At 37.6% G+C, this 15494-nt stretch overlaps 3 protein-coding genes across 3 annotated transcripts; 1 reads left to right on the top strand and 2 right to left on the bottom strand.

Annotated features, from left to right (window-relative positions):
* Window positions 1-247: 247 nt before the first annotated feature.
* Window positions 248-3196, bottom strand: LOC133729861 (glucose-6-phosphate/phosphate translocator 1, chloroplastic-like). The gene is made up of 5 exons (XM_062157468.1): window positions 2475-3196; window positions 2156-2381; window positions 1761-1983; window positions 1135-1348; window positions 248-603 (listed from the first exon to the last, which is right to left on the bottom strand). The coding sequence occupies exons 1-5, from the start codon at window positions 2982-2984 to the stop codon at window positions 580-582; spliced, it is 1197 nt and encodes a 398-aa protein (XP_062013452.1). The 5' UTR covers window positions 2985-3196; the 3' UTR covers window positions 248-579.
* A 3709-nt stretch (window positions 3197-6905) lies between these two features.
* LOC133731445 (uncharacterized) lies at window positions 6906-9281 on the top strand. The gene is made up of 2 exons (XM_062158814.1): window positions 6906-7160; window positions 8565-9281. The coding sequence occupies exons 1-2, from the start codon at window positions 6906-6908 to the stop codon at window positions 9279-9281; spliced, it is 972 nt and encodes a 323-aa protein (XP_062014798.1).
* Window positions 9282-12625: 3344 nt separating this feature from the next.
* LOC133731444 (F-box protein At4g09920-like) lies at window positions 12626-14100 on the bottom strand. Its single transcript, XM_062158813.1, has 3 exons — window positions 13462-14100; window positions 12964-13119; window positions 12626-12880 (listed from the first exon to the last, which is right to left on the bottom strand). Exons 1-3 carry the CDS (start codon window positions 14098-14100, stop codon window positions 12626-12628), a joined length of 1050 nt encoding a protein of 349 aa, XP_062014797.1.
* Window positions 14101-15494: the final 1394 nt, after the last annotated feature.

Raw genomic sequence — 15494 nt, 5'->3', positions numbered from 1 at the left:
ATACAAACAAGCCCTTCATAGCGATTTTGACAGTTCTATAAATGACTATAATCAATGTTAAAGGCTGCTACTCGATAGTGTTTGTGCCTCGGGCCATATTGTGCAACATGTCCTTGTTTTTGCCGTTGCATTTCGTGAATATGATCAGTTAAGTACCATCCCAGGCTTGTTCTTGACAGTTTAAGTTATTGTATCATTTGTATGCACACTTTTTTTTTTTTGGTCAATTTTGTATGCACACATTGAATTGACAAAATTTGAACTCCAACTCTTATTGTGCCTCAAAAGGTAATGGGCCTCAACAAACATTGTTCTTATTTACTACAAAATCTACAATACAATTTCTCAGCTCTCAACCAGTGAACAAAAAGACATCTATACTCTCTAACCATATGAACCAAATCCATGGGTTCAAGACTATGATCTAGATGACACAAAACCACGAAGTTCAGTTGAACATATTCTCATATACCCGTTTGATTGATTGTTCAAAACTTCCATATATCTATAGGCAGACAAGTCTCACCGTCTCTCGTCATCATCTATGTTACATGCTAGCTTTAATATCTTGAAAATTCCTTACTTCTTGCTGCCCTTGTTGCCCTGCACAAATAGTTAATGGCAAATTGTCAGCCAAATTGAGCCAACCTGCTAACTACATGGAAGATTCTAAGTTTCAGAAGAGTGGACAATACGTGACGTAAAGATTTGGAAGTTGATTATTTAACTAGTTCATTTTAATTGTATATTAAACATCATACTAAATGAAAATGTTGCTACACTTCAACTTGGGGTCATCTGCACATGAGATATCAAAACGGTAGGAAGATTGCATTTTGATTGCCCCCTTATTCTTTAGTGGCCCCTGAAGATGTTATATCGAAAGATTACATTTTGATTGCCCCCATATTTTTTTGAGTGGCCATTGAAATGTTAAAAGACCACCTTCCTGTGTTCTTTGTCACCATATGAACAAGTGGGATTGAAGAATGCAAAATGAAAACAACACATAAATCTTGTCCATGCACAACATTAGGCATTTTAACCCCAGACATATTTCAGGATTCTGAACAAATATGTAAGATTGCATACTGAACAGTCATTTAACCAATGTGAAAGTAAACTTATATTTACCTGTGAGTAGAGGAAGGTGCCAAGGATTGCAATGCCTGCTCCAAGGCAATTGACCGGTTGAACAGGGGTGCGGAAAATGATAATGGAGGAAACTATGACGGATATACGCTTCATTGTGTTCCCGATGCTGAATGTTAAGGGAGAAATCTGATCGAGTGACATGTATGAAACCTGATTATACAAGTGATAGAAGATACTCTGAGCTGCCAGCCACCTGTTTCAATATATTTAGAGTCATAAGTTAGGTAATCCCTTCAAGATCCAAACTAGCAGATATTGAAAGCCCACTTTAGAGGCCCTTGTGTACAAGTAACTAACAACAAATGGACAAAAACAATCACTTTCACCTAGCCAATTCAAACCTATAGAAAGAAAATTCAGAGGCCAAATTCTGCAAGTCATAATATCCTACTTATGGAATTGTATGCTTTTCTCATATTCTATTTTTGAGTTCATTGTCCAGGTCTATATTAGATACAAAGAACTCAATCACTCCTCTATGTCTATATGCATGAAATATATCTCTTTTACATTCATCTCCTACTTCATAGTTGAAATGGATCATGCATATCAAAACAAGCAAACCAACAATTATAAATACACAGTTGTAGGTCATTGTATTTTACCATATGAAATTGGGACCAATCTGTGCAAGAGCTGTCTTCCATCCAGCTGCCCATAACTGGGGACCCTCGACGGCAATGGCAAACGGAATCAGGATCAATAGAGACAACATAGACAGACAAGCATAGTAGTTCATGCCACTGACAGACTTCCCCTTCATCCCTTTCTTCGAAAAGATGTTTCGGAACACGAATGCCAGATTCGATATCATAGCACCCATAAACCCTAATGCACAAATCAGCATAATTTGGTACTGATCAGTAAAATCAACACCCACAAAAAGTACTAAAACCATAACAATTTAACACCCTTCAGAGTTTTACCATTGCAACATCAAAATATGGTGAATGTAGAGTTCCATCAATCAAAACTATCATAATTCAACAAGTTTTCTCACCAATCATGTTGAAATTGATCTCGGTTACAGCAGCAAGCGCACACCCTCCGATAATTGGCAACAGTGAGAGGTAAACCGAACTGGGAAACGTTTCGCCTAACAAGAACCTTGAAACCAAAACACTGAAAGCAGGTTCACCACTCTTGATGATATGCGTGAATGAAACTGCAACCTTTGACATACTCACAGTCGCTGCTACATGACCAATTGAATGTGCCACGGCAACCTATAAACACAAAATTAATAAACCAATCCAAATCAGAACCACACAGTTCAAATCTCTAAAGATCTAAAAAAACACCATCAAACTTTTGCATACCGGAAACAATGTCTTCCAGAAGTCCATATCTGTTTTGGGGGCTTCAGCAATCCCAACGGCCCAAGAAATGAGCATCATCAGAGACCCAGTTGCGAGTGACAACGTGGATGTGAGCCATGGAAATGGGAACGCATTCAAAACCTTCTTGTTGTATATATTGAACACAACATTCAAAGCCCACCAGGTCGCAAAGTAAAGACTAATCTTGAGAGTCTGAGCTGTCTCCTTCCGAGCCTGCTGGTCCGGTAGGTCGATGTTGATCTCAATCGGGCGTGATCTGTCTGCCTCATAGACATCACACCTTGTCGAACCGCGCTTCTGGGTCTTGGCCACCAATGCAAAACTCTCGGCTGAAGAAATGTGAAGCGGCTTGGAGGAACAGAGGATGCTCTGTTTCGCATTCTGAATATTAGGGAGGGAACAATACTCTATCTTTCCCAAACAACACTTCTGGTTCGAGAACTGTGCCGACGTGAAAGTTGGGGTTCTGAGCCTAACTGAAGAGATCATGTTTGCTTGTGTTAATGGAGGTTCTGGGGATTGTGTTTCTTGCTTGGAAAAAAAGTGATGATATGTTTTACAAGATGGAGAGGGAAGAGAGGTTGGTGGGTTTGGAGAGAAACCAGAGAATGTAGGGTGAGAAAACCAGAGAGAAAGAGAGGGAAAGTGTTGAGTGATTATAAGGAGAGCTTTGAAACGGTCTTTCCCGAGAAGAAGAGCAGAGGGGGTTTATATAGTGAGGGAGAGGAGGTGAAGCAAAGTTTTGACCGTTCAGTGTGCGAGTTTGTGGGCTGTGAAACACTTGTCTTCCGATGGTGACACACTACCTATTAAGATTTCTGGCCGTTGAGTATTTACTTAAATATACTTCTGTGTGTGTCCCATATTCTATAGCATATTCATATTCTAGGTTGTAATTTTTGACAGTTACCATTCCGGGTTTAACATGCATTAACCTCTCTCCTAGTTAGACCAGATAAAACCCTAACCTCTACCACCGCCGGAGCAAACAAAACCGGCGAGGCGTTGGAGCGAAGAATCAATAGTCGGAGCGGACTCTACAGCTGAGTGTGTTGGTTAGACTCAAGTGCCTTCAGCAACATCGTGTACAAACAAACACAATATATAAACCGAAATTATATAGCACAATATTGGGAACTGATAGCAAACTCAACCGCGTGTTGGGTGAAATTGTGTTCTAAAGTAGAAACTTGGACTAAGGCATCTGAATAATTATCTTGCCTCATCTTATCTTCAATAATGTACAATCTGAAAGTTTATTGCACACAATAAGCTTGGTGCATGAGATATAAAAACAAACGATGTTTGATTACGATGAGTTGCCTCTATTAGAAATTTAAAAGAGCCAATCCTATTGACTATCTCAAACAAATAACCTAAGACATTGACAAAACTAGCTCTACATCTATTTACCCAAAATAAATTTCTTTGTATAAAATGAGTCAACGATTGCTAGCCTTATTTATACTTGTGATGGAAAATGCCAAATTTGCCTCTAAAAACTCCGACGAATTCGGTTTAACTTGATCTAGGTTTCATACTATTTTACTCATAAAATGTGAGCTCTTTGCATGCCATATAGATGTCCACGGATTCGGTTTAACTTGCTCTATAACTTATATGAAGGAAGTTTCCTCGATAAATGAATCGGAAAAAAAAGTTAATTTTAGAGCTCCCCTAAATGTTCGAAATAAAGGTAAAAATAAAGATTTCACTCGTTTACCGTCCAAATGACTAGTAAACAGTAAATATATAACTCTGGGTACGGATCATAACAAACTATAACAAAGCACTGTATTTAGTACTAACGAACACAGTAAGTTATGCACATGACATACCCTTTCATTTAACAACTCGAAATCTAAACTTTGAAAACGATTAATAATTGATCATATCCTAGCTAGTTAGAACTTTTTAGTTTCCTTCAATATCTCACATCTCACATAATTAACTAAATACTTGTACTGTTACCGTTTTTCTTATTATTGTCTCGATGGGATATTTTATCTTAAAAGAAATATCAAAAAGTATAGATATGCATAATGTTTCTTGGTACCTAGATAAACTGTAATATCTCACAATATGTGTGAAGATGAAATAGCAATATTAACATGTCAAAGGATCACAATTACTAGATGATAAGAAATATAATTATTTGCGATTTATCAATGAAAATGATATGCTCTGAATTTGTATTATGCTGATTAGGTTCAAATTTAGTTATCTTGATCTGAATTAACTAGCAGTTTAGTTTAGTACATTTATCTAAACTTTAAAAAAAAAAAATTGTGAGTTTAAATAGTTCCTCCCTAAATATAATCACCTCGGTTTGTTTTATTTATTTTTTTGAATCAAAATCATAACGAATTCTCATTAATCTCAATTAAGCTAGAGTAACACATTACATACATTTTCACTGCCATGAACATGACAGATAAGAAAAGTGGCATATAAGATGGTATTACTCATTTAAACATCTAATGCTCATTATTAAACATTTCAGCTCTTCATTGCACAAGAAAGTGAGGGGAATTTTTTTTTTTGTGAAAACAGGCCAAATCTTCTACCAAAAATCTAAAAAAGAGAATGTCAAAACTCTTGAACAATTTTCTTTGATCACATTTAGTCTGCTCAGTCCTCATAACAACTTCAACCTGGTTGATTCATTCAGGGTTGTCAGCTAAAGAAATATGCTTCACTTTGATCTTTCCCTCCCACTTGTTCTTCTTCTTTGACCCACCAAAAAATATCAGCCATCATCATTTCATATAACAACAAAAGATCCCCTTGTTTTCTTTCACTCACCTACCTCCATTCTAGCCCTCTAAGATTGAAGCAACCACACACAACGTCTGTCCAGCACTCTATTCTAGACCGCTAATGCATTCCATGTCCCATTTGATATACAGGTAAACGACAGCATTCTGAGTTGAATGATTGAATATGGAACCAAAAAGAAACAAATCTTGATGAGAAGGAGATCGATCGACACCTGGGGCCTTGCTGGTAGTCACTTTACGGCATCAAGCTAAAACTTGCATGCCAAATCTGTCTTTGTTTATTTGCATGTAACATGCTGAGGCAGTGAGGCTGCTCATTTCCAAATTCCAATGTTGCTTACCAACGTCTGAGGCAAGCCCTAGTTGTCTTTTTTTTTTTTTTTTTTTTTCTGAAAAGGAGGCAAGCCCTAGTTGCTTAGTTGGGGTCGTCAAGAACGAGAGGTCGTTTTTATAGTAGGTGGCACGTGACCCTTTTCATTTTGGACCCTAGTGCACATGACACTAATGGAGGTGCTAAATGGGTATGTATGATATTCTGAGCAAGCAATGTTCCTGGAAGTAGCCTTGACAATTGGTTATGATCTGGTATGTTTGGATTTGCATGGATCAACCCGCAGTGTATTACAAGTCTATAACAACCTTTTGATGTGTTGGGTGAGGATCATCGGTCATCATAGATACATATATATCACTTGAATTTATAATACACGACTATAATTGATTCAAGTAATCGGCACATAAAATCAAAGCAAGGCATTTACGCGCTGCCAGATATGCTACCAGTGAAGCTGAACATGTACTCAAACTAGTATCCATTTATGACCATCAACCAAATAGTACAAAAGATCAACATATCAAAGATTTAAGCTAAAGTCTTGGAGTACATGTTTAAACCTAAATGACTCAAACAAGAACAATTTCTCCTTTAATTGGGGAGATCTGATGATCGTTTGTTAATTAACATCTTGCCCTTCAAAATCCATCGAGAGAGTTCAACTTATTCTTTAAGACCATCGCACTTTTTACCAAAACCTTCAGTGCATAAAGCTGAAATAGCTGATCCTCATCTCCATAACATCATTCATAGGCATCAATCCTTTAGATGATCGAGGGGGAACAAAAAAAAAACACTTTTTATAAATTGGTTTTGGACAAGGGTTCAAACTAAGCAAATCACTAACTTCTAGAAGCAACACAATATCAAAATAAGTTTGATATGAGCAATCAGAAAGCAGAGATTCAAATTCGTTTACAACATAGGGTCAATACATTCTTCATGAAAGTTCACATATACTGCAAGTATCCTTTTATGATCATCAAACAAATAGCACACACCAACAGTTTCAAAAGAAGACGTGTCAAAGATTCAAGCTAAAGTCTAGCGCGCGCGCACACACACATATATAAACCTAAATGACTCAAACAAGAAGTTCAAGAACAATTTGCACAAGAGATTTTTTTCCGGGAAAAGTCAAGGTTGCGGTGGTTATCTGCGGGGGACCGAAATTCTTCTTTTTTCCATGCTATGTGTAGGACGCATCGAAATCGTTCTTCTATTACTGTACTAAGGGATGGTGATAAGGTATTGAATGACCTTCAATCTATTCAGACACACATTCTAGAATATTATATGGATCTCTTTACTCAGCATGAAGACTATCAGGATAATGGTTTGGTGTCCAATGTGATTCCTTCATTGGTTACAGAGGAAGAAAATTGTGCTCTTACTTCAGTTCCTTTATCTGAGGAGATTTGGGCTGTGGTTAAGTCTATGGATCTAGATAGCGCCCCAGGTCCCGATGGCTTTAGTGGTCAGTTCTTTGTATCATGTTGGGAGATTGTTGGTGCGGATGTGATAATGCGGTACAACATTTCTTTACTACTGGTCAGTTATTGGCATCCTACAACTCAGGGCTTATTATTTTAATTCCAAAAGTTGATCATGCGGACTCAATTAAACAATTTCGACCTATTGCTCTCACCAATTTTGTTTTCAAGATTATTCCAAAGATCCTTGCAGTTCGCTTGTCTTCAATTGCCTCCCGCATAATCTCTCCTCAACAACATGCTTTTGTTCCAGGAAGAAACATTTCAGATTGTATTTTGACGACTTCTGAGTGCTTTAATCTATTGGACTCGAAATGTTATGGAGGTAACGTGGCAATTAAGGCTGATATTACTAAAGCTTTCGATACGTTGTCTTGGGATTTTCTATTGCATGTTCTACATGCCTTTGGTTTTCATCCAACATTCGTTCAGTGGGTGCATGCTTTATTGTTGTCTGCAAAGCTTTCTCTCTTAATTAATGGAAGACCTGTGGGTTATTTTTCTTGTGGAAGAGGGGTTCGTCAAGGAGACCCTCTTTCTCCCTTGCTTTTTTGCTTGGCAGAAAAGGTCCTCAGTCGAGGTATATCAAGGCTTATTTCTTCAGGTGGGTTACAGCGCATTAGTTCTCCTCGAGGTACTCTAGCTCCATCTCATGTATTGTTTGCCGATGATGTAATTGTTTTTTGCCGGGGTGATCAAAGAAATTTAGCAAAAATTATGAAGTTTTTTTCTGAGTATGGGGATTCTTCTGGGCAAATAATCAACAAAGAAAAGTCACAAGTCTTTATTGGTAAGCATTTGCATCGACGCCGGCACTCTATTTCCAGCTTCTTAGGTATTCCTTTGGGCTCTGCTCCATTCATATACTTGGGTGCCCCTATTTTTCATGGCAAGCCTCGCGTATCATATTTTCAGCCGATTGTGGATAAAATAAGGCTACGATTGTCAAGTTGGATGGGTTCTTTTTTGTCAATGGCCGGGAGACTCCAACTTATTAAATCTGTCATTTACAGCATGTTTGTTTACACTTAATTTTCAAGTGTATGAATGGCCTGTGTCTTTACTTAGACGAGTTGAGGTGTGGTGTCGTAATTTTCTTTGGTCAGGTTCTATTGATCGGCGGGGGATTCCTCTAGTGGCATGGCGGTCATGCTGTACTCCAGTTGATGAGGGTGGTTTAGGGCTTAAGCAACTTGTGCTCTTGAATCGTTCCTTATTATTAAAGCGCTGCTGGGAGGTTTTTTCTTCTCAATCTGAAGGTTGTTCATTCATTCGGAACCGGTTTATTCGGCGTCGTTCTTATGCTTCTTCTTCTATCTGGCCTGGGATTCGGCAATTTTGGGTTGTTGTTCAAGATAATGCTCGATGGTTAATTGGTTCAGGGGATAAGATTTCTTTTTGGAGGGATAATTTCTTGGGCAGACCCATTAGTGATTTCTTCGGTGTCCGTGTTGCATTATAGGACGATCTTTCAGACATGGTTTCGAGTTTTATTAGTAATGGTTCATGGGATTTGCCTCAGCTTCTACACTTCTATTTTCCATCCTTGTGTGATTGGATTAGTCAAGTTCCAATTGCCGCAGATCCTTCAGCAGAAGACAAACTTATTTGGACTGCTTCCTCTTCTGGTGAGTTAACTGCAAAGCATGCTTACATATTTTTGCGGCAGCCTTCTCCTTCAGTAGCATGGGGCAAATCATTATGGTCTAAATTTATCTTGCCTCGAATGTCTCTGCTAGCTTGGAAGGTTTTAAGAGGTAGAGTGATTTCTGATGATTTTTTACAACGAAGGGGAGTAGCTTTGGTCTCTCGTTGTGATCTTTGTGGTATCGATTCTGAATCTCTTGATCACATTTTTCTTAATTGCTCTTTTACGGCTGCAATATGGAGTCATTTTACTTCTCTCTTTGAGTTGGGTGGAGTTCCTCCCTCAATTTTGGAGGGTTTACAAGTGGGTATGGCTGTAGGACGAAGTGGACAGCTCAAAGACTTATGGTTGATTTGTTTCACTTCAATATTGTGGTTTGTATGGAATGCTAGAAACAAAATGAGACATGAGGGGAAGGTGTTTTCAGTTGGTACTATTTGTAGGCTTGTCTCTTGTCATATTCAAGCAGCTAGTCGTTTGGCAACAGGTACCATGCACAATTCCATCCAAGATCTACGCATTTTGAAATAGGCCTCATCAAAAAGCCCGCGGATCAAGTGGGCCGATGGAGGCCCGCCGGCCCGCAGGGCTTTTGGCCCGGCCCGGCCCGTCAAAAAACCCGCAAAAGCCCGCCTTGGTGGGCCGATGGAGGCCCGCAAAAAAGCCCGCAAAAACCCGGCCCGGCCCATAGGCCCGGCCCGCCAAAAGCCCGCTAGGCCCGGCCCGTAAAAGCCCTCTAGGCCCGGCCCGTAAAAGCCCGCAAAATATTATATATATATATATATATATATATATATGTGTGTGTGTGTGTGTTATATATGTAGATATATCTATATGTGTGTGTGTGTTTATATAGATATATATACATAGTCATATAGATATATATATATATATATATATCAATATATCATATATGTGTGTGTGTTTATATATATATATATATATAGACACATATAGATATATATTTGTGTGTGTGTTTATATATATATATATAAACACACATATATATATATATAGAGAGAGAGAGAGAGATATAGATATATATATATATATATATATATATATATATATATATATGTGTGTGTGTGTGTATAGAGATATATATATATATGTGTGTGTGTGGGGGGGGGAAGTTCTTATATAAAATATGTGCATATATATATTCTACATATCGGTTGACCAATCCGATCGGATTCGAAAATATGGTGAAATTGGCTAAATTTTTTACCACACTCATAATTTATTGTAATAAACTCATCCAACGGTCGGTTTTTCCATTTTCTTTGAATTGATAGGGGTTGCTCTTTGGAGTGTATGATATATAAATATAGGTTTATAAGAGTAACTACGTTTGACCTAGTTGATCGAATTCGAAACGAGAACCAAATTGGCTGAATTTTCTACAACCACCATAAAACATTACAATCTCTCCATCGAGCGGTTGGTTTCTCCGAATTCATTTTCTACTTCATGGTTGCTTTAGAATGAACCTAAACAATTTAAATGCAATGTGTAAGTCATACAACTATAGGAATAAAATTGGTATAGACTAATGTGTTTGTAATTAAAATTAATTTTTTTTATCTTATATCCACGCACATCCATTGATGGAATATATACAAACGTGATGTGAAAAAATAAGCATGTTTCGCAGTTGTCACGGCATCGGTCAACCAATAAAACATATAAGTGACTACGGTTGACCAATCCGATCGGATTCGAAAATATGGTGAAATTGGCTAAATTTTTTACCACACTCATAATTTATTGTAATAAACTCATCCAACGGTCGGTTTTTCCATTTTCTTTGAATTGATAGGGGTTGCTCTTTGGAGTGTATGATATATAAATATAGGTTTATAAGAGTAACTACGTTTGACCTAGTTGATCGAATTCGAAACGTGAACCAAATTGGCTGGATTTTCTACAACCACCATAAAACATTACAATCTCTCCATCAAGCGGTTGGTTTCTCCGAATTCATTTTCCACTTCATGGTTGCTTTAGAATGAACTTAAACAATTTAAATGCAATGTATAAGTCATATAACTTTAGGAATAAAATTGGTATAGTCCAATGTGTTTGTAATTAAAATTAATTAATTTTTATCTTATGTCCACGCACATCCATCGATGAAATATATACAAACGTGATGTGAAAAAATAAGCACGTTTCGCGGTTGCCACGTCATCGGTCAACCAATAAAACATATAAGTGACTACGGTTGACCAATCCGATCGGATTCAAAAATATGGTTAAATTGGCTAAATTTTTTACCACACTCATAATTTATTGTAATAAACTCATCCAACGGTCGGTTTTTCCATTTTATTTGAATTGATAGGGGTTGCTCTTTGGAGTGTATGATATATAAATATAGGTTTATAAGAGTAACTACGTTTGACCTAGTTGATCGAATTCGAAACGTGAACCAAATTGGCTGGATTTTCTACAACCACCATAAAACATTACAATCTCTCCATCAAGCGGTTGATTTCTCCGAATTCATTTTCCACTTCATGGTTGCTTTAGAATGAACTTAAACAATTTAAATGCAATGTATAAGTCATATAACTTTAGGAATAAAATTGGTATAGTCCAATGTGTTTGTAATTAAAATTAATTTTTTTTTATCTTATGTCCACGCACATCCATCGATGAAATATATACAAACGTGATGTGAAAAAATAAGCACGTTTCGCGGTTGCCACGCCATCGGTCAACCAATAAAACATATAAGTGACTACGGTTGACCAATCCGATCGGATTCAAAAATATGGTTAAATTGGCTAAATTTTTTACCACACTCATAATTTATTGTAATAAACTCATCCAACGGTCGGTTTCTCATTTTCTTTGAATTGCTATATGTAGCTCTTTGGAGTGTATGATGTATAAATATAGATTTATAAAAAATTAGTGTCTTTAAAAATTTATTTATCAACAAATTAGTATCTATATATAAATATAGATTTTTTTTGGTACAATATAGTTATATAGATTGTTATCTTTGGTTGTATTTGATCATTATCCATTGAATTTCCAAAGCTTGATTAAAAAAAAAAAATACTTGTGTCTTTAAATATTTATTTATAAATAAAGCCCGCAAGGCCCGGCCCAAAAAAGCCCGCAAGGGTAAGCCCGGCCCGGCCCGAAAAAGCCCACAAGGCCCGCTTTATATGGACGGGCTTGGATCCTTTGATTTTTAATAAAGCCCGGCCCGGCCCGGCCCGCAATTATTTAAAAATATAGCAAGGCCCGGCCCGTTGACGACCCCTATTTTGAAAGCCTTTGGGGCCCATTGCAGATTGCGTCGTGCCCCTAGAGTGATAGAGGTGAATTGACATCCCCCATTGATTGGTTGGGTTAAGATTAATTCTGATGGAGCTTGGAAACATGATGAGGGGGTTGGAGGTTATGGGGCTGTGTTTAGGGATCATATGGGATGTTTGCTTGGAGCTTTTGTTTCTAATCTTGAGATTCCTAGTTCCATTGCGGCAGAGGTGATGGCTGTGATTAAGGCAATTGAGCTGGCATGGGTTCGTGATTGGAAGCACATATGGCTAGAAGTGGACTCTTCTCTTATTCTGGATTTTATTAAATCTCCTTTGTTGGTCCCCTGGCAACTTCGTATTAGCTGGCTCAATTGCTTGTACAAGATTTCTCAAATGACTTTTCGTGTATCACATATTTTTCGTGAAGGTAATAAGGTAGCTGATGCTTTGGCGAATTATGGTACGACTGCTCCTAATATGATGTGGCGGGCTGCTCCACCATCTTTTCTTTTATCGCATTGTCAGAGTGACCAATTGGGTTTTCCCCAATTTCGGTTACGATAGCTTATTTCTTTTCGTTGCTTTTGTAGGGAGGTTTGGTTATACTCTAGGGAGATCGAATAACTGTTTGTGAACATCACTTTTCCTCTCTAGCCCCACTTCAAAATCCGTGCCCCAAGTTATGGTCATCTTCTCCAAAACCATTGCATTCTTTAGCAAAACTTTCAATGCATGTATGTGATCCTCGTCTCCATAAAATTCATAGACTTCAATCTCTTTCAGATGTGAGAGGAAGCATGGAGGCAAAGGCTCCAAAACTCCATCTTTAGCAACATTTGAGGACTCCTCAATCCCCTATGGCATAACAATTGAGCCATTTTAACAACATTACAGGAAAACAAATACAAGAGAACACGTTGCAGTGCTTCTGAAGTTACCTCAAGGAATATCAAAGTTTGAAGACAAGGACGGTTGTGGAGCATCAACAAGAATGGTTTGCTACCAATGTTTACACTTCCTTCAAATTCCAAAGTGATTAGATCATTGAACAAAGGTAGCTGGGCAAGAAGTTCTGGTGCATCATCTAGAACCACCTAAGACACAATGGAGACAATCATCAAGACCAAGTGATTTTAGACAAGCTATTCACGGCTAATGTAACAATTGCAATTTTTAAACCAATTGATACATCGAATTAATTAACAACTATAACGAATACAAGAGAAGAAAACTTACCTCAAAGATGCTCCACAGTAGAGAGCCCTCTAAGAAGCTTATACAAACGGTAAGCAGTACGTCTCAATCTCTTGGAGGAATAATCAACAACACGAATTTTAGCCTCATTTAGTGAGGATGAATTGCAAATGCAACATTCATTTAGGAACTCATCCTTGTAATTAAACTGTTTGAGATTATCTCCAAAATAGTCCAAATACCATCATCTGACATCCATCAGAAGATTTTGAAGCTCTCGCAACTTCCACACCTCCTTTGATCATGGTCAAGATCAAAAGCTTAGGAGTATAAATAATAACAAACTTGATATTCATCCAATTGCAATCTGTTAGAGATAGATCTTCCAGGATTGGGAAACCAGAAAACAACTGTTGGGTTAAGTAGTCATCAGAAAACACCACAGACTTGAGACTCAAGCACTTTAGACTTGAGAAGCAAATAGTACGAGGAACCTTGAAAACACAGGGCATATCTAGATCTAAGACCACCAGTGTTGCAGAAGTAAATAAGGAATCAGGCAATAAAACTGGTTCATCAATGATTTGCAGGCTTATAGAAAGCTCTTCAACATTCCATTTTACTATAGCAGAGATCCATGCATTAACACGATGTGAATCACCTAGCACTGTAAAACTAAAACCAAAAGCTTCTATATTAGCAGGGCCACGAAAAAGAAGTGCTCTATCCATAGCATTTACCAAGAGATATCTCTTAAGTAGCGGTCCTTCATCAAACTGAAATTGAGGAAGTGATGTCCACAGGTGTTCCCATCTTTTAGACAGTATGCTTGTTCTAATAGCATCTTTTGTTGGGAGCAGGGAGAGAATTTCTAACAACATCAGGTAAATTGCTTAAACTCTTGCTGCCTCTATCCAACTTCTTCCTCTTGGAGTTTGGTTTTAGAGAACTTACATCCATAGTTCAGATTTTTGTCCTGCAATAGCAAACAATCTGTCAGATCAGACATAACTTGAAAATCTATTTACATGATACAGTAGAAAACATCTTAGATAAACGTATATATTCGGCTGAAACAGGAATCACAAGAAGAAGAAGTACAAGGATTTAGCTTATGTAAGAGACACGTGCTGCGCGGAGTTTCTTTAATCCAAGAAGGTAACAATGACATAGCACACCGAGCTTCAGTCTAGCTAATCTTCACCAAAAATAATTTGAGTAAAACCCACCACTAGGGTCAAAACTTTCTTGCACCGGACAAAATGATACCTAACTTTCAAAAGTGATCAAAATGATACCTAAATTTTTAAAAACAAATCATCTTGATACCCAACTTTCAAAAGTGATCAAAATGATACCTAAAGTTTTAAAAACAAATCAATTTGATTCCTGATAGGAGCATAATTATGTGATATTAATAGCGTTAATCTCTATACTTTCTTTGTTAGTTTAGTATATTTTCTAGTTATTTACGTTGTTTATTTGTTTTATAGGTATCTTGGAGTAAAGAAGGAGAAGAGGGATTGAAAGGCAAAATCGGGAAATCTGCCTGTGCAGATCAGTTAACTTTGACAGAGCACTGAGACCATCTCAGAACGATCCAGATGATGATCTTTATATTTATAGAAAGCCTCGGATGTCTAGTTTCCAGATCTTTTTACGGTTCGTCAATATCATTTTTCTAGAGGAAGTTATGACCGATTTAGTACAAGAAGGTCAGGCTGCGCGTGAATCTGAGGTTGGACGGGAATTTATGTTTCGAAGCCCAAATCACACCGAAAAGCCCGAGGACGAGTTTGTGCTTCATATATCAGCTCAATATAGACAAATGGCATGATGTGAATGGTTGGAATGAGTCATCAAGTTCAAGAGCCAATAGGAAAACTCCACCTAAGCACGCTAACCCTAATTCTTTTAAGTTTTGGATTTCCTACACAACAAGAAAGATGGAGGCAACCTCTAACCATATAAAAGGAGATGATTCTGCAGCAGCTCTCTCTCTCTCGCTCTCTCTGCCTCCCCTTCTTTAGTTTGTTTTGTTTCTTCTATGTTTAACTAGTTTTTATTAGTTAGGGGGCTGCTTGAAGCCCCTAGACATGAACTACAAGATGATTTGACTTTTGATTTTATTTTCTTTTAATTCAAGATGAAACTTTTGTTTACTGCTTTTCCATTGATGAATTCTTGCTTGTATGCTTTGAGTGCACGCTTAGTATGCATGTTAGGGTTCTACCGCTTTGATTGTTTGATGCCTGGATCAATAGTTGGATTCCTC

Source organism: Rosa rugosa, chromosome 2 (assembly GCF_958449725.1).
Source record: "Rosa rugosa chromosome 2, drRosRugo1.1, whole genome shotgun sequence".
NCBI classification, from domain to species: Eukaryota; Viridiplantae; Streptophyta; class Magnoliopsida; order Rosales; family Rosaceae; genus Rosa; species Rosa rugosa.
This window is presented reverse-complemented; position numbering and strand designations above follow the sequence as displayed.